The sequence below is a fragment of the Triticum aestivum genome, chromosome 3D, assembly GCF_018294505.1.
Source record: "Triticum aestivum cultivar Chinese Spring chromosome 3D, IWGSC CS RefSeq v2.1, whole genome shotgun sequence".
In the NCBI taxonomy this organism is placed as follows: domain Eukaryota; kingdom Viridiplantae; phylum Streptophyta; class Magnoliopsida; order Poales; family Poaceae; genus Triticum; species Triticum aestivum.
In genome coordinates, this window is record NC_057802.1 from 91,243,058 (window position 1) to 91,260,714 (window position 17,657).

Genomic DNA, 17,657 nt, shown 5'->3' on the forward strand with positions numbered 1-17,657 from the left:
TCGGGTCTTAGATGTTAGGTTTGGAGGTGTGGTCGGTTTGGTATTAGGCCCAGACTATCAGCGCCCCTTCATCAACTGGTTAGGAGTAGCGACAGATGTTGCCTAGACGGTGGCTTTAGTCTTACTGTTGTATGACTTTGTAAGATCTTGTGTGAACAATTAATAAAGTGGCTGCATGCATTGTCCAGATGCAGAGGCCGGGGTTCTTCCTCCTTTTCTAAAAAAATGGTGATGTCAAGGATGAAAACGAACAATAGCAAGCAAGTAGCTGACGAAGTCATGGCCACCCCTTATCAGCTTTGGCCATTAGACATGTCTTAAGCAATGTGCTCTCTTTTGAGAAACAAACCATGTGAAAACTGCGGTCAACGTGTCCAACAAAAATCACACGGTCGGATCAAACACGAGGAACATGACCGTTTTATTCAAGCACGGCTCCTCTAACAAGTACATCATTCAATCTCATCGTACGATCATCAGACTGCACGATGCAATAGTCTTTGAAATCGAAGCCGGTCTCGAGAAAGAGGAAGACATTGTAGTGGTGCAACACGGAGCCCCCATTACACCAGAAGAGAGGATGCCGGAACACGGGCTCATCGACGGTCCCTCGCCACGCAAGGAAGAACGCTAACTCAAAATAGCTGCGGGTCGATCAAGTCCAATTTGTGCACTGATCTACAGTGCGTGGTTGGCATCCTAGATAGATGTCAGGTCAATTACGTACTGTTTGGCGCTGAAGGGAGCTCGTCACCGGGCTCTCCATGGCACGTGGTTGGTGAAGTTTAATAGCAAAGCAGGAGCCGCAAACAGCCGAGTGCGTGCAAGAACACACTTACTGGTCTAAGTCAAAGATCGTATATTCATATGGAAGACGTATTTTTCCTCCGCTCTTTTGCTTTTCTCCTCTTCATTCAAACACGTACTCTAGACTAGTAGACTGCCCGTGCGTTGCCACGGGCTTTTTAAATTTTATGTCGCTTGCATCTTAGAGAAATAATGACAGGGAGATGTTAAGTTCATCATAGTGTTCATTTGGTTATACTGGAGAGATAAGATAACATCCCCTAGACAAATTTATTTTTATTGATAAATGAATTCCCTCCTGCCTATGTGGTTGACCTGGAAGGCAAAGGCGAATTTCATAACATGTATATGGTACCTTGCTAGAACAAAAAAATAACTGATATATTTGCCTCAAAATCAGAATGGATGACAGAAATTCCCACAGAAAATATAGCGTGTGATTACGAGGATTGTAATAGCATACTAAATTGTATCTCTAAATGTGTAGGACTGCAGAAGTGTTATTTCTTTAGAAAAAATGGACAGAGCAAATGAGGACGGTCCAATGCAGGTTCTGCCGCTTATTGTACACGTGTTTTTATACATAATCTGTTGGAAACAAAAAGGAACAAAATATGTTTGAGTAGGCAACGGTATGTTTTAAAAGATGATGACTTCCTCATATTGAAGCACATAACTGAACTCTACTGAACAGTGGTAGATGAATCATAGGTATAGGAAAAGAGTGAACAAATAGGTATTATTTCGGTTACTCACAGCCTACATGTACAACATTGAGAAGCTCCTCTTGGATCAAGCTTACAACAGTGAGCATTGAACAATCATTCTCTCTTGTTGCTAGCCGGTGTTGAGAACACCTGTGCAACAATTAGTATTGCAATGTTCTCCTTGATAGGTTCATGAAGATTGCCAACAATGAGAATCACATCAAGTATTTACGCCTGAAAATCTCACCATTGGTACTCATGGGAATTAATTAGTAGTACTCAAAAGAATGATATAGCTCTTGCAAGGAACTTCATATAACTTCAGTGCTGGTTTTTCGAAGTCAAAATTTCAGCATATAACTTCAGTGATGGTCCTTCGAAGTCAAAATTTCAGCATATATGTGAATATTAAATTGACATCGCATACCTAAAGAAATTAGGAAAAACTGCAAGGCTATAGTGCGGTTGGTGCGCCTACCGTGTCCTCAAATGTACAAATTTATTTGAATAAACAACTAAAGTACAAATGTACTTAAAATAACAAAGTTTTGATCAAATTCACTAAAAATACCATGCACCAAATAACTATGTATATTATACAAGGTCAAGGCTGATTCGAGTAAGGCTGTTACCCAGTAGTATGACAGTTATCACCAGTTGCAAACTCTACAAGCGAGCGATAGTGTTACTTGCAGGAGTCCAAGTGTGAGACTTTTTCAGGCAACTCCATGTATATGTGTGTAGTAATTTGCACAAGAACGTAACATCACTCTATATGCAATATGATTTTAGAGTGAAACATATGATTATTTACTATTGGACCAACCAAATGTGGTTTCAACTCCACATGAGAAATACCATGTAGGAACTGAAACATACATCCGAGCATACAAAACCAAAAAGTCAAGCAAGAATTTGATAGGGCATCTAAGCCACGATAACATTCAGTCACGTTGGTATGCAGTGTTGGTAGGGCGAAATGTGTCAATGCCACGATAACATCCACATGTCCACCGTCATGCCTCCCCGGCTCCTCCTGTCAACCACGCGCCTCTGCCAGCAGCTGCGCCAGCAAGAATACCATGTGGGGACATTAGAAATCTGTGGGGTCAATCTTCTCAAGTTACAAGGACTAATGCGTACAATTTAGAAAAACAAAGGGGTGCTATAAAAAAGCTATGGGTTACCCTACGCCACGGCTTACACGTAGATTCGGCACTGGCCTCTGCCATGGCGTGTCCCCACCTTCCTCTTCGCGCCTTCTCAAGTACTCCCAAGAAGATAACAACAATAACAGACTGTTTCAGTATTATAATTAATATTATTCGACAGACGTTCAAACTTGCACACAAATCATGTAAAATGCAAAACTACTAATGCCAGCTTAATAAAATGACTCCGCTGCATCATACATGGCCAATCAAAGATCATGCTTGGTCACTTCAGATGGCACAATGGAACAGGAAGATTTTACAAAATGAAAAGGCAATCTCTTCAATTCTTAAATTAGCAGCATTTCAGTATTTTGCGCTGTTGAAAACTGGGTTGTTATTGCCCTACAGTCAATATACAACTTCAGATTAAAGATTACTTACTTGGTGAGCGATTAGCTAGATTACCTACTGGTGAGCGGTTAGCTAAATTAGTGACGGCGGTTTTTAACACTCCCAAGTTCAATTTAGTGTGAACGATGATAGATTGGTGAAATTTTATCATCCTGATATAAAATGCAGGTTCAGACACTTTGTAGCATAGTTACCAAGGTGAGTTGTGTCACAGGACATTCTATTTGAAGTGTCTAATTATATATGAACTTAATCATGGTTGAAGAACATTGCCATGCCTCCCAAAAGTTTAACAGTTATTAGGAATGTAGTGCAATTACTAATTAGCCATGTCGTGTTCTAGCATATAAGGAAATTGTTTTTGTCCAATATGTAGTACTGGAACAAGTAGTGTTTGGAATCATATACATCAAATAAAAATAGTTGAAGGCCCAACGATAATTTCATACCTGTAGGAGAGGCATCGCCTCAACAAACAGTACTACGAATGAACATTGCAATATTTGTTCATAGTAAATAATCCTTGTACGTCAGAAACCAGAAATTTTGTGTCAGTGTGTTTCGTGAGAAGAGGACGCCAATCCGTCCTATTCCTGGCACAACAGTAAATCAAAGGGAAGCACACTTTATATGGCAGAAGTTCCAGGTAAGAGAAGAAAATCTAATATGATACTTATCTAACTGTATGAATACATTAGAAAATATCATTTCCAATTCTGAATTTACCATCCAGAAATCACAACCCTCCATTACTACTGCCAGCATCATGCCATTAACTGGTTCTGTAAATCCAGTAGATCATAATCCTTCGTGGCAACAAGGAGGGCCAAACGTTTATGTTCTGGCAGTAGATATCACTACCATGACCACTGCCTCAACGACTAACTTCCAGGTTCAGTATTGCAGGTCCTCATATATGCCATCAAGACGATCAGAAGACATATAGCCCTGCAAACAAAAGCAATTTTGTATTGTTGCATAGCACCTTCCAGGGATAAAGAGAACTATAATCAATTAAGTCGTCCCTTAGACAATATAACTTTCGTCACGCAAGGGTGACATAAAGCAGAAAAAAATCAGTTGGCTCATTTCAACAAGCATTTATCATAATCAAACGAGCAACATAGGGTCACCAAATTTGAGATTCTTTTTTCAACCCCATAAAACAAACATCAATAACTGAATTCCATTTAAGTATTGCACATTGCAGGATAAAAAGAAAAAGAAAACGGGTATTACACATTATAAACTCACCTTCTTTGTATTTGTTGGCGGGTTGCTTGACCAAATTTAGTAATATGCATGCCAACATGTCAAAAACGTTGAGCACCAATAAAGCACAGAAAACCATAGGTAGAAGATAAATCAATATACTTCATTCATATGCACTAAACGCATTGTAAAAAGGTACAAGTACTGAAATAGAATAAAAAAAATCAGAAATAAAATTTGCATAATGGAATGAGATATGATTACGTTAGTGATGTTTAAGACAGCGACCAGAGCTTGTAGAGTTAGTCGTTGGGTTTTGCTTCTCTACCACAGCAGCTCCGTCATGCGCGAGGTTCTTGCACTGGTACTGCTGCCCATGCACTCTGCAACTTTGCCTTCGACAATCTACATCGTCCTTGAAGTCCCGGTGCTCTTACTTCCTGATCCAACAAAACTGAAGGATCCCTGACCCGACAAATCCGAAGGATTAAAATAAAATAAAGAGTTCAGTTGTGAACAGCGGTAAGGGCTCCATCGCACACGATGCTGGGCGTTACTAATTTAACAACCGATGACGGAAGGAGAATACTCTTCGGATCTCTATACCCTGTCCTTGACATGTCATTTCTGAAATCTTAAGAGCAAGTAGTACGTTCTACTATACTAATGTGGTATCTTTTGATTTCCCCCCGAAATAGTCAGTTCCACCTCACTTTCACACAATCACACAAAAGTACATGAAAAATTAGAGGTTCAGTTCATCTCTGAATAAGGAAGGACGGAATGGAACTACAGTATGCAACTGTAGATGCAAACTCCCATATACTAACCATTCCACTATGTAGAACTCTAAACTCAGAATGCAGAAACCAAGACATGTTGAGCTGAAATTGCCGGAGATGACATTTGGCAAACCTAAAGATTACGCACCATGTTTGAAAGCAAACACATGCATCTATGATCTATCTTCTGGTGGCAGCGTCAGTGCACGATCTAATTAGCAGTAAATTTCATCAGATAAGCCCACAAAGAAAAGAAAAATCACCAAATCATCTGCAGACACCAAGACATGTTGAGCTGAAATTGCCGGAGGTGACGTTTGGCAAACCTAAAGATTACGCACCATGTTCGAAAGCAAACACATGCATCTATGATCTATCTTCTGGTGGCAACGTCAGTGCACGATCTAATTAGCAGTAAATTTCATCAGATAAGCCCACAAAGAAAAAAAATCACCAAATCATTCAGCAACAGAGTGACAAACACAGACAAAAGAAAGAAGAAATCCATAAGAAGAGAAGCATGAACCAATCTCTACAAAAATCGAAATAAAAAATGTGCACACGCACGCACATATCAGACAGTTCTAGCATGCATTGATCCATCAAAGCATCAGGCCATCAGCCACCCATTAGAGAAGTGAAAAATGAAAGGATTCAAACTCTTACGCATCAATCCATCTAAGCATCAGTCCAAAGGCAGCGGGAGCGAAGTGCTCTGATGAATCCGCTTGGCGCAGCTCCGATCCCCTCGCGCATCTCAGCAGCGACGCAACCCCGCCCCCTCGCTCACCTTACTGTGGCGCCAACCTGACCCCCTTTCTCTACCTTGCCCTCCTCACATCGCCCCCGATCGACATCCAGACGGGGCGCCATCCGAGCTAGCGGCATTGTCCAATCCACTTTCATTCCCGTAGCAAAATCTCAGTGTGGCAATATCTCTTAACAGTTAAGAAATATTACAAAACAACACAATTGTACAAGAAGTAGCAGTAGCAAGCAACATGCAATCCTGACAAAAAAATTGTACTGTACACTACAAAAAATCTATTCATAAGGAGGGTAACTAAAATAAACATACTGTGCACTACAAAAATATCTATTCTCATGAAGAATTACGCCAGTTGCGTTAATTAGCAAATGAGGAAAATAGTCCATTCATACATCAGAAGCAATGCAATAGAAATTGGACCAGCACCACCAAACATTCATAGGAGGTGATTACCTTGTGAAGAACTGCTAGTGCTCCCAGTTTTTCAGTTAAAAGAGCATAAGGTCCTACTAAAAAAAGAATTGGTTCAGAAGTTCATAGGCTGTTTGTTGTTTGGGCTACATAAAACAACTCCCCAATGGAAGAAACATCATAGTTTAATATTCAGTGAACTACTAAATGGAACATTTAAGATAATTTTGTAGACTCAGCAAGTACCAACTATTTGGCTTATCTAATCTCACAGATTCCTTATTATTTTGATATACCAAGACAAAGTAGGTACTCTGCTCTCAGCTTTATGTTGGACCCAACAAAATACAGCGCAACTATCATGGATTTTGTAGTTGAGATTCATCAATGAAGATTGGGGTAAAGCATGTCTCTACTTATCTGATGAGGAACAAAATTAAAATTAATTCCACGCTGGTTACTGAATCTGACGAGATATAATACCGCACCCAATCTGAAAGTCTGATCTCTCGCCCATAAACTGTATTCCAGAGTAGCCCCATCAGAAACAAATAATATGACACAGAAATTATTGTGTTCCCTTGTCTTCTCCTTCTTCATCCATAGAATGGATCACAGGAACAACTATTGACCATCTTATTTGAGCAGGTAGCTAAATCTATCAAATATAAGCATGGAAAAACTGGATCGAAAAATAAAGCACAAAAGAAACTAAGATAAAAGGGAAGGATGAGAGAGAGGAATACGTACCCCCGAATGGAGATCCTCAGCAGTCAATCATTGGCGACGGCGAGCACTTTCCCGCTGACTGTATGGCCTTCTGTAATTATGCTAGCAGCATGCCTCGAGTCATTAGCCTATCGAGGACAACAACACCAAGGAGATAGCTTGACGCCGATGTGGGTTGGGGGTGGCTGGCGGCGGGGCTCTTCGAGCCTGGAGACGAAGGGCGCACGCGGCAGCGGCGATAGCCGAGCCCGTCGCGGCTCGGGCCCGAGCTGCGCGTGGCAGTGGATCCGCGGCGGCGTCGGCATCCTGGGGATCCTGATCCATGACGGGCGACGTATCCGAGGCGCCGGTGGTGACGGTGTCCTCGTGATCCACGACGGCCGCATCTGCCCGGATCGGCGTCGGCGGATGCGGATGCGGCTGCGTATCCTCGGGAGACGAGGAGGAGCAGATCGGAGGGCGGCGGCAGCGAGATCGCACGAGAGGACGGCGGCTCTGTGTCCTCGAGGGATCGACAGGAGAGGTTTTTTGCGGGGTGTTTTCTGGCTGCGTGTGTGGGGTGGGATGGGGGAGACGAAAAAAAACCAGCAAAAAAAACCGGTTGAAAAAAAACCAGTCGAAAAAACCAGACGAAAGGGGGGACTATTCAATCAACTCGTCCTTTGCTTTTCCGCGAGACGAAATAGGCGAGAGCGCTCGCTGGAATTAGCAAAGCACAGTAGCTGCTGGCTAGGCGGTGCCTGGGCCGAAAGCAGCAAAGAGATAATGAACCTCGGGACGGGCCGGGCCGGGCGCGGGCCTGGGCCTTGCACCTTTCGAGCTTCCCGATCCCACCACCACTTGTCGCAGCTGGCCACCTGTCATCTCCACTCCTCGCTGGCTCTCCCGGGGCCGGGTCAGGTCAGGCCAGGTGTGTGAGCGGCGCACCGCACCCCATCGACGCCTCCGCTCCCATTTTCTCAGAATACTTTTCAATCGGACGGGGCGAAGAACGCACCCACCCTACTTAACCACGCGACCGCAGCGGCCCCCATCGACGAGGAAGGAAAGGGTTCCCACTCACCCACAGAGGACCGCGCAGCCACAGCGCGACGCCCCAGGGCTCCCTCCCCCGCCCCTTCCTCCGTCCGCCGCCGCAATCCGCAACCCCCCCGCGCCGCCGATCGCTAGGGTTCGTCCGTCCGCCCCTCCCTCCCTCCCTCCCTCCGTCCCCGATCTCCTCCGGGCCTGCCCCGCGTGCGCATTGCGGCCTGGCCCTGATCTGATTTCCTTTTTCCTTTCCGCGTAGGGTTGGGAGGAGGAATGGCGTCCGCGGCGCCGCGCTACGCGCCGCCAGATCCGACGCTGCCCAAGCCCTGGAGGGGCCTCATCGACGGCACCACCGGCTACCTCTACTTCTGGAACCCGGAGACCAAGGCCGTCACCTACGACCGCCCCACCGGCCCCCCTCCCCCCGTCGCCCCCGCTCCGGCGCCGGCCCCGGCCCCGGCCCCGGCCCCCGCTCCCGTCCAGCAGCCCCAGTACCACCACGACGAGAGGGCCAGGCCCAGAGACCAGCCCGAGGTATAACACCAAAATCATCTCCCACTTTTGGTGGGGGTTTTTAGTCCCTCTCCCGTAGCTTCTGTGGCTTAATTTCTGGGGTGTAAGTAAATGTGCGTACGAGATTTCCTTTTCGATTCGTTGGTTTGTCGCATACCGGCAGCAAGCGCAAGCTTGTGGCGCGTCGCTCGCAGAATGCGTGCGCCTCCTGATCATTTGGAGCTGGGGTTATATTTCCTCCCCACCTTCTCATCATCCGCACGCTACTGTTACATCATTGTTTGTTTGTTTCGCGTTGTATCTGTGTCATAATGCAGACGAGCATGGTATACAACACGAATGCCACTAGCTGTTAAGCATAAACTTCAGTTCTTTCGGCAACCTACCCCAATGCCACTACCCAGGAAGCAGAGAGTTTAGGTTTTTTGACCTATCTCGTGTTGAGGTTAAATTATGCGCTTTGCATTGTATTTTCTCATTAACACAAGCAAGCATGGTTTAGAATAGCAATGCCACTTAACTATCAAGTGGAAATTTCAGTTTGTTAAGCCTACTGATCTGTAACTGGGGAATCTATTTCATTAACTATGCAGTATCATGACATGTTGTTCTTGTTTTCAGCGGCACACTGAATCCGGAAACCGCGTGCAGAATGCGCCCTTTGCTGATCACAAGGCCAGGAACGATCCTTCTTTTGAGGTAACACATTCTCGCACGTTACAGGTCACATATTTTATACTGCATTGCTCCATAAATGTCACAGGAGTGCCACATCAACTGTGATGCATATCTTGTTCTGCTCCCAAATAGTAACATGCTATCCTCTTTTTCAGCAGCGCTTTTCAGCTGGAGCAAACCCTGCACCTGTGCCTTCTACTAACCCAGCTCCACAGGCTGACAATGGAAACATGTCGGTAGATGCATACCGTAAAAAGCATGAGATTACTATTATTGTATGTGTTCCAACTTCTTTTATGCCCCCAATCCCTCCTTGTTGTTATGCGCGATGTGACTCAGTTGTTCCATACCTTTTAGTGCCCGGGACGTGAAGCTCCATCGCCATTCATGTCGTTTCAGTCCACAGGCTTCCCTTCGGAGATTCTAAGGGAGGTACGTGCACATAATGCATACAAGTAGTAATGCACTGCCTTATACCCTATTTGAAGTCAACAATTTTAATTAGAGTTCAACATGTTCCGTTGTCTTCTCCAGCCTGCTATGGTTTGAAAAATATGCTCTTTGTTTTGTTGTTTCTTTAGCTACAATACACCTGAATTGGTTTCTATATAGCTAAAATGTTATGTCATAGGGAACCTTTTCCTTTTTGTCCTATTGTATATTGGGCTTGAATATCAGCTATACTATTCAGTTGTTCACATATTACTTATGTCTACAGGTGCAGCAAGCAGGATTCAAAGCACCAAGTCCTATCCAAGCTCAATCGTGGCCGATTGCTCTAAAAGGTAGTGATATTGTAGCTGTGGCGAAGACAGGTTCTGGAAAAACCCTGGGTTATCTACTTCCAGGGTTTATACTTGTTAAGAACCTACGGCACAATTCAAGGGATGGGCCAACTGTGTTAGTTCTGTCTCCAACCAGGGAATTGGCAACACAGATTCAAGATGAAGCAATCAAGTTTGGTAGATCATCAAGAATTTCATCTACTGTATGTTCCTTCTATCTTTATGTGTGCACTACACTGCTCTACTCTTAGACCACTTAATTCACTTGTATCCACATTGCATCCACATTGCTAGATGCTAATGTTACTTGTATCTAAGAAATGGAATTTCCGTTTTATGTAAACTACATATTTGATACAGCCGTAACAGAATACTGTCTTAATCATAATTTTTCTTTTGCAGTGTCTATATGGCGGTGCTCCAAAAGGCCCTCAGCTAAGAGATTTAGAGCGTGGTGCTGACATTGTTGTCGCAACTCCTGGTAGACTGAATGATATACTAGAAATGGGAAAAGTCAGTCTCCGTCAGGTAGCTTATCTCGTTCTTGATGAAGCTGACCGCATGCTTGATATGGGGTTTGAGCCACAAATAAGAAAAATTGTGAAACAAGTGCAACCGAAACGGCAAACTCTTATGTTCACTGCCACTTGGCCAAGAGAGGTGAGGAAAATAGCTTCCGATTTGCTCACTAACCCTGTCCAGGTTAACATTGGGAACACTGATGAGCTGGTTGCAAATAAGTCAATCACCCAGGTAATAAAAAATGCTATTTTTTCTGCAGGGTAAAAATGCTATTTTCTAGGCTGAGGTATAATTTTGCTTCATTGTTTTAAACTAGTTTGTTACACCTTGCAGCATGTGGAAGTTACCACATCTTTCGAGAAAGGGAGGCGCCTTGATCAGATCTTGAGACAACAGGAGCCTGGATCTAAGGTGATTATATTTTGCTCCACGAAGAGGATGTGTGATCAGCTGTCTCGGAACCTATCACGGCAGTATGGTGCTTCTGCTATTCATGGTGATAAATCACAGGCTGAGAGGGACTCTGTGCTGAGTGAATTTAGGACCGGCAGGTGCCCAATTCTTGTAGCCACTGATGTGGCTGCTCGAGGCTTAGACGTGAAGGACATCAGGTTTGAACTTTAACTTTGCAACTTCTTTGACTTTCTAGTTTGACTATTTGTAAACAAGATTTCATGTATATAGCTCATAATGGTGATGGTTGAATGCACATTTACTATTCTGTAGTTTTCTTAAATGTTGTGCACTGACAATCCTTCCGAAATCTTTTCCCACAGGGTTGTTGTTAACTATGATTTCCCAACGGGTGTTGAGGACTATGTCCATAGAATTGGGAGGACAGGCCGGGCTGGTGCGACTGGAATTGCATACACATTCTTCTGTGACCAGGATTCTAAGTATGCTTCAGATCTTGTGAAGATTTTGGAGGGTGCGAACCAAAATGTTTCGCCAGAGTTACGAGCTATGGTCGGCCGTGGAGGGTATGGTGGCAGGGGGCCACGGCGGTGGGCATCTTCTAATGATTCCTATGGTGGCCAGGGAGCTTATGGCAGCCAGACTAGGGATGGTCCAAGCTTTCAGTCGAGGTGCATATCAGTTTCTATTTGATTTGAATACTTCATTCAGCACTTGCGCCAGCCTGATGAATTATCGTTTGCAGCTATAATAACAGCAGCAGTGGCAATCAATATGGTGGCGCTCCAAGCTTCCATTCCAGGTATGGCACCAATTCCTATTCTCTAATTCCTTTTCAGTCTCATCCATACCTGATGAACTTTCACTTGCATCATTCATAACAGCAGTAGCAACAATCAGACCAGTGGCGCTGCAAGTTTACCTGCCAGGTTAGTATAACTTCCTTGTTTCCAGCTTATATACCACTGCTGATAATTAATCAATTGTCATCTGGCATAACAGTGGCGGCTCTGGTGAAGGTCTCAGCTTTCATGATAGGTACTGTATCCCTAAAATGTGCTTGTATCTTATAAGTCATAACATCATGTCACTCCACAGAGAAGCACATGGTTACCTACTTTGCCGTTCACCTGTGCCCATGCTATGCCGTGTCCTTTACATTTATGAAACAAACAGAAACATCTGATTGCATTGTTAGCTACCAATATTTGCTCTTAGATCATATGTGGCAATTGGATGGATTGCCTAGTTGAATTATGTGATGTATGCATTTATACCTCTTTAATAAGCATCTCACTCGATAGAGGCACATGTCACCAACTTTGGAGTTCACCTATGCCCACACATACCGTGTCCTTGAAATTCATGAAATAAAGAAGAAAATATCTGATTGTATTGGTGAAACTTTTGGCGTAGCTGAATCAAGCTGTATTTTATGGTTGACAAATTGAGTTAACCACCACTTTACATTAAGTGAAAACATGTCTGTTTTGTTCCATCCCGTTGACAACTTTATTTCATCTATTATCAAATAGTAGGTTTTTTTATCGGGGGTGTGATGTATCTACAAAGGCTATATATAATTTAATGACCCGCTTTGTTCGATTGGCAGGTTCTATAGCGGCAATTCCCGTGGTGGTGACCGTGCTAGGAGCAGGAGCCCTCCCAAGGCCGTGGGGGTCTCCAACTGGTAAAATGCATCACGATGGTGACGAAACAACGGAGTAGATGGAGTTGGTTCCCTAACCAAATCATAGTATCAGTAATGTTGGTTTAAGCAAAGCGTGTCCTGGAACTTTGCTGACATAGGTTAAGCGTGTCGGATGTTTTGCTATGTTGATGTGGTGGTGTCTCGGAGGCGCTTTATACGGTGTCCGTATGCTGGCGTTGGTACTCTATGAAACCTGGAACCTCGGACCTCTTTATGCCTGGTAGTCGTGTTATAATCCTTCGGAAACCGGACCGGTTGAGCCATGAATTTTGGACGGAACCATGTAAGTTATGTTGGCTGTTGTAAATGCTCTCGGCATGGCTTGATGTTGAACTGAAATGCCCGACATGAACTGCTGAACTATCCTGCACATGTGTGCCTTGCTTGTGCTCTAGCACGTTTTTCTCAAAGCATAAGGGGCATGTTTGGTTGGTGCTCAGATTTACCCCACCAAAATTTTGGTTATCTGTGCCATCTTGCCCACTCTCCTCAGATGTTGCCAGTTTCTGGCGACCTCCAGCCAATTGCTAGCAAAATTTTGGCATCCATTTGGTTGGCTGCCAGAATTTTGGTTGCCTATGGTATCTTGCATATTGCAAAGATTTTGGCCAACAGATGGTCAAGCAATGTCTAGCCAATTGTTTGCAAGATTTGTTAGGGCTTGCAATGGCACAAGCTATCTTTTTAAGTTGGTTTTGCACCTTGAGGAGTGTGGTATTCTCATGGCATCTGAGCATATTGCATTTGTCAGGAGATTTGTGATTATTCAGGGAGGATGTTACAAATCTTCAAGACCAGAAGTTTGGTCCTGCTACTATTGAAAGAAGCTGCTGTAGCCTGTAGTACAAGTGTACTACTGGCCGTGGCAAGTTCTGTACAACCTACTATCTCAATACATTTTCTCGTGGATACTATATCGACCTAATCCTCTATCTCAAAAACCTGTACCCAAAACAGGAAAGAAAAAACATCTTCATGAACTCTTTGGCTTTGCTTTCTTGAGTCTGGAGTACAGGTAAACTCCTGCCAGTGCCGCTCCAGTCCCTGCAGTTACAAGGAGAAACAAGTCAGAAGAGCCACAAGAGACTGCAGTAGAAAGAGGTTGCAGTGTGATCAATTTGTTTTTACCCAGTGCATTGACAGGCGAGATGGGCGTCCGGAAGAAGAGGACGGAGGAGACGATGACCACCACACGCTTGACGCAGTTGGCCACGGAGTGGGTCACGGGCGACACCCGCGCCAGGATCATGTACGACAGCTGCCATTACCATTGCCAGGACCATCGTCAGTTACAGTGTTACAGATCATGCATTCTGTTTGTTTGGAGCTGACTGAAGCCAGAACCGTGTGAGTTGTCACGTGGCTCTCACCTTCTGGTAGCCATGGAAGCAGAGCCCGGCCAGGGCTGCCCTCACGCACAGCTCCTGCAGGTTCAGGCCCTACATGCCAGAGTTCATAATAGTTTATTTAGTTTAAGAGTTATGATGATGCAAAAAAAGAAGTTATGATGATGCAACAGTTCAATTTGTCTGGATTTTGCAGGCTTTGAGGTTGACTCACGGTGCTCTGGAGGAACGCCGGGGAGAAGCTGACACCTTCTGCAAAGATCATCAGGGGCAAGGACAGCAGGAAGGACAGCACAGTGATCACCGAGAAGAGGTTTATGTCGTCCATGAACTCCTCCTGCAGACGCATTGCATGAACAAACTCATCAGTGGTTGGAATTTGGAAAGAATCATGAGATGCTGAATTGTTATTACTGGTGAACTGAAGAAGGAGAGGAAGGAATCACCTCTTCGCCGCCGAGGAGCCGCTTGCTGAGCACATTCCTGGTCTGGTTGAGCAGATTCGACGCCATGGCGCTCCAGAATCCGACCCTGCGCGTCAACGGAATCGTATATATGTGGCGTGAGAAAGCAACGGGATTCTTCCCGGCCCCGATTATTCGGGGTCGACGGTAAAAGGGAATATAATCACCGGGCCATGATTAGAGGACAATGTTCTCCGATGGTTAGTTAGACGGGACGAACCAGTTGAAGGAGACCTCGGTCAACGATGCCAGGGCGACGCCGCCGACGATGGGCACCAGCGAGCCCAGCACCAGCGGCGACGGCACCTCGCCGAGGAAGAAGGCGGAGAGCAGGACGGTGAAGAAGGGCTCCGAGGCCTTAACGGTGTGCGTGAAGGAGACGGCCACCATGCCCAGGCTCATGTTGGTGAACACCGTGCCCAGCATGTGCCCGGCGGCCAGCGGCGCGATCTTGGCCAGCTGAACGGGAGCAGAGGCTTCAGTTTCCGGAGAGAAAATTCAGAGAAAAGCAGACGAAAAAACTGTTGTTCAGGTGGCTGACGGACCTGTGCGGCGGAGAGCTTGGGCACGGGGTGGAGCTTGGCGGCCCACATGAAGAAGATGACGAGCGAGCCGAAGGCGAGCTGGAAGGCGGTGATGGTGTAGGGGAGCGGCAATGGCAGCACCTGGAGGACCTGCGGTTGTGGCAAAGCGGGTTTGTTGATTGGTCGGTCACGCACGCACGGACGGCGAACTCCGGCGAGGAACAGGGGAGGGGATGCCAATGGCGCGCGTGCGTACCTGCTTGTTGTAGATGTTGAAGTAGATGTTGAGGAGGTACCAGGCGACGATCATGGCGCCGAGCTGCACCGTCCCGGCAATGCCGCCGCCCGCGGCCACCTCGTCCGCCGGGGCCAGCTCCGCCGCCGCGGCCGCCGCTTTTGCCGTCCGCGCGGGCCGACTGCCGGAGAGCAGCGACAGGGACATGGGGAGGGCGGCGGGCCGCTGCTCCAGGCCGCGAATTCTGAGAGGCACGAGGGCGTCGCGGCGAGGGGAACAGGAGGCGCCGGCGGCGGCATGGCGCGAGGTGGTGGAGCACGCCCAGGCCGCGGCAGAGCGGGAGGAGGCGAGGGAGGCCGCGGCGCGCTGCATCTTGCCGTGTCCTCGTGGTTGGTTCGCTGGCGCTTGGAGCTGCCGGAGCCGCCTCCGTCCCTTATAGGGTCCCCCGAGGTCCCCCGAGATAAGTACACTTGTATAACGACGTTACAGGGAGGCGAGGGTGGCGCCGGGTGAATCTCGCCGCGATCCCGTACAGATTCGTCCCCCCTGGTCATACTCCTATTACCAGTACTACCATGTTTTTTAAACGTTTGCAGAAAAGAAAGAAAATGCAGTGGGCGGTACGTGCAGTGGAATGGAATATGTAATGTGTCGCCAATCCCAATCCATCCGCCTCAAATCGAAAAATAAAGGACGGTTTGGTATGTGGAGAGCGCAACAGCAGGGAAAGAAAGAAAGAAGAAGAAAGAGCAGCCGTCAACTGGTGCGACGACATGTAGTAGACCGAGAAGGAGCATGCATCACGAGTGGCGTGGAAAAGGAAGGCGGGAGGAAGACGATGGCGAGGCAGGAATTGCCGATCTGACGGCGGGCCGGCCGGCGGCTTCGCCACGGGAGACCCCCTCCGCATTTTGCTCTCTCCGTTGAAAAGCTCAGGGTTTCGGTCCTTCTGGTGCGTGGTTTTATTTTCTGATGATGAAACTCGTGCCATCTTCTCTGTTGTTGCTGCTGCTATGCCAATAGGATGCATATGGGTATTTTAGCGACGCCGACGGGATCCGCTGCCGCGCAGCCAGGCCGTGGGATAAGAATAAGAATAACGACGGTGGTGGCTGACAAAACAAAAGCGAAAGCAAAACGGGGACGGGAACCGGATCATGATCGGGAAATGAACAAAGGAGGTTCGTGGGGAGTGACGTCACGTGCGCTCGGTCGGACGAGTAGTCCACGGCGCCAACTCATCAACTGACCGATTGGATGGAGGCGGCGATCCATCGGTACAGACGTACCGTCCGTCGGCCCGTCCGTCCGTCCGTACATGGCTACTGGTGTGCCACCGGCAGGAGAACATGGCCCATGCCCGCCCCCTCATCGAAAAGGAACAAACCGTCCAGGCCGAAGGAGGCTCTTCCAAACTTGGACTTCAGAAAAGCTTTCCATTCTGTTAGTTCGATGAAAAATCCTGTCGATTAGAGGCTTTTCTCAGCGTTGGTGCAACTGGATCAGTCAACTGCTGGGCACCAGCGAAACTGTTGTCCTGCTAAATGGGTGCCGTGGTTCATGGATGAACTGCAAACATGGGCTCAGGCAAGAGGCCCCATCTCCCCCTATCCATTCATAATCGTTGCAGATTTCATTTTTTGTAGAAAACTGTTGTGCTTGTAAACTAAAATTACTGTCCTTGCCCATCCTCACGGTAACAACTAACATTCGCAATTGTCATCCCTCTCAACAAACGTTCCCTGATTATCATTACCCTTTCTTCTGCAAAAATGACTCAAATCTATTATAAAAGCTTAACAAAAATACACAGCACCCCAAACCTAACAAAAAATTACATTGAGGTCCCTGAACCACTGCCAAAACTGAGTCGCCGACGTTCTGTTGTCCCCGCTCCCATACCCGTTCTGACCATGTCAATGCGAGCCAGGAAGCTTTCATGCACGTGCCCCTACAAATTAGCGCCCCAAAGTCACAGTTGTTGTTGTTGTTGCTGTTGAACGCTTGAATCGATCTGAAAATCCTAACACCAAATCTTGTCGTCGCATATGCACGATGAGAAACTAACCTCAGCGCCCCGAGGAGCTCGTAGAGATGAGGGGTGAATGGTGTCGTGATGCTTTTAGCTGCAAGTTAAGCCGAAAATACATTTAAAAAATGCATTCCGATGGTTGGCCTGAATAGCTGCTGCAATACGACATACTCCTATATTCATCAAAAAACTAAGTTGACATCTGAATAATACATTCCCCATGTCTCCAAATTAAAATAAAATAAAACCTATAGGATGCAAATGGGTATTAAAGAAGAAGTTTAGGCCTGATGGTACTATTGGAAGTACAAGGCACGACTCGTGGCCAAGGGCTATACCCCAAAAGGAAGGTGAAGATTTCCTTGATACTTACTCGCTTGTGGCTCGACTAACCACTATTCGAGTACTACTTTCATTAGCTG

At 46.3% G+C, this 17,657-nt stretch overlaps 2 protein-coding genes and 1 long non-coding RNA gene across 12 annotated transcripts; 1 reads left to right on the forward strand and 2 right to left on the reverse strand.

Annotated features, from left to right (window-relative positions):
* Positions 1-2,275: 2,275 nt before the first annotated feature.
* On the reverse strand, positions 2,276-7,520 carry LOC123077631 (uncharacterized). Of its 8 annotated transcripts, none has more exons than XR_006436746.1 (7): positions 7,004-7,520; positions 6,742-6,911; positions 4,334-6,351; positions 3,806-4,027; positions 3,529-3,672; positions 2,719-2,773; positions 2,276-2,577 (listed from the first exon to the last, which is right to left on the reverse strand). It is a non-coding gene; the product is annotated as an uncharacterized lncRNA (long non-coding RNA). The 8 variants fall into 8 exon arrangements; XR_006436742.1 differs by having other exon boundaries at positions 4,334-4,756; positions 5,740-6,911; positions 7,004-7,519; XR_006436744.1 differs by having other exon boundaries at positions 4,556-4,756; positions 5,740-6,911; positions 7,004-7,518.
* Positions 7,521-7,964: 444 nt separating this feature from the next.
* Positions 7,965-13,004, forward strand: LOC123077632 (DEAD-box ATP-dependent RNA helicase 14). Of its 3 annotated transcripts, none has more exons than XM_044499929.1 (13): positions 7,965-8,153; positions 8,271-8,545; positions 9,146-9,223; positions 9,358-9,477; positions 9,560-9,634; positions 9,921-10,190; positions 10,390-10,740; positions 10,843-11,120; positions 11,286-11,594; positions 11,669-11,725; positions 11,808-11,852; positions 11,926-11,961; positions 12,536-13,004. In XM_044499929.1, the coding sequence occupies exons 2-13, from the start codon at positions 8,285-8,287 to the stop codon at positions 12,615-12,617; spliced, it is 1,962 nt and encodes a 653-aa protein (XP_044355864.1). In that variant the 5' UTR covers positions 7,965-8,153; positions 8,271-8,284; the 3' UTR covers positions 12,618-13,004. The 3 variants fall into 3 exon arrangements, with proteins under 3 accessions (XP_044355864.1, XP_044355866.1, XP_044355865.1); XM_044499931.1 differs by having other exon boundaries at positions 11,811-11,852; XM_044499930.1 differs by having other exon boundaries at positions 9,361-9,477.
* A 345-nt stretch (positions 13,005-13,349) lies between these two features.
* Positions 13,350-16,270, reverse strand: LOC123077633 (phosphoenolpyruvate/phosphate translocator 3, chloroplastic). Its single transcript, XM_044499932.1, has 8 exons — positions 15,225-16,270; positions 14,990-15,118; positions 14,665-14,903; positions 14,427-14,511; positions 14,195-14,317; positions 14,005-14,073; positions 13,763-13,892; positions 13,350-13,678 (listed from the first exon to the last, which is right to left on the reverse strand). Exons 1-8 carry the CDS (start codon positions 15,573-15,575, stop codon positions 13,608-13,610), a joined length of 1,197 nt encoding a protein of 398 aa, XP_044355867.1. The 5' UTR covers positions 15,576-16,270; the 3' UTR covers positions 13,350-13,607.
* Positions 16,271-17,657: the final 1,387 nt, after the last annotated feature.

Bases quoted from the DNA above. Each gene is read 5' to 3' on its own strand.
- LOC123077632 (XM_044499929.1), top strand. From the start codon at position 8,285: ATGGCGTCCGCGGCGCCGCGCTACGCGCCGCCAGATCCGACGCTGCCC. The intron at 9,478-9,559 runs GTATGTGTTCCA...CATACCTTTTAG, and splicing joins AGCATGAGATTACTATTATT to TGCCCGGGACGTGAAGCTCC. The intron at 11,595-11,668 runs GTGCATATCAGT...TATCGTTTGCAG, and splicing joins GGTCCAAGCTTTCAGTCGAG to CTATAATAACAGCAGCAGTG.
- LOC123077633 (XM_044499932.1), bottom strand. From the start codon at position 15,575: ATGCAGCGCGCCGCGGCCTCCCTCGCCTCCTCCCGCTCTGCCGCGGCC. The intron at 14,512-14,664 runs GTTCGTCCCGTC...GTTGACGCGCAG, and splicing joins ACCGAGGTCTCCTTCAACTG to GGTCGGATTCTGGAGCGCCA. The intron at 14,074-14,194 runs GTGAGTCAACCT...TCTGGCATGTAG, and splicing joins CGGCGTTCCTCCAGAGCACC to GGCCTGAACCTGCAGGAGCT.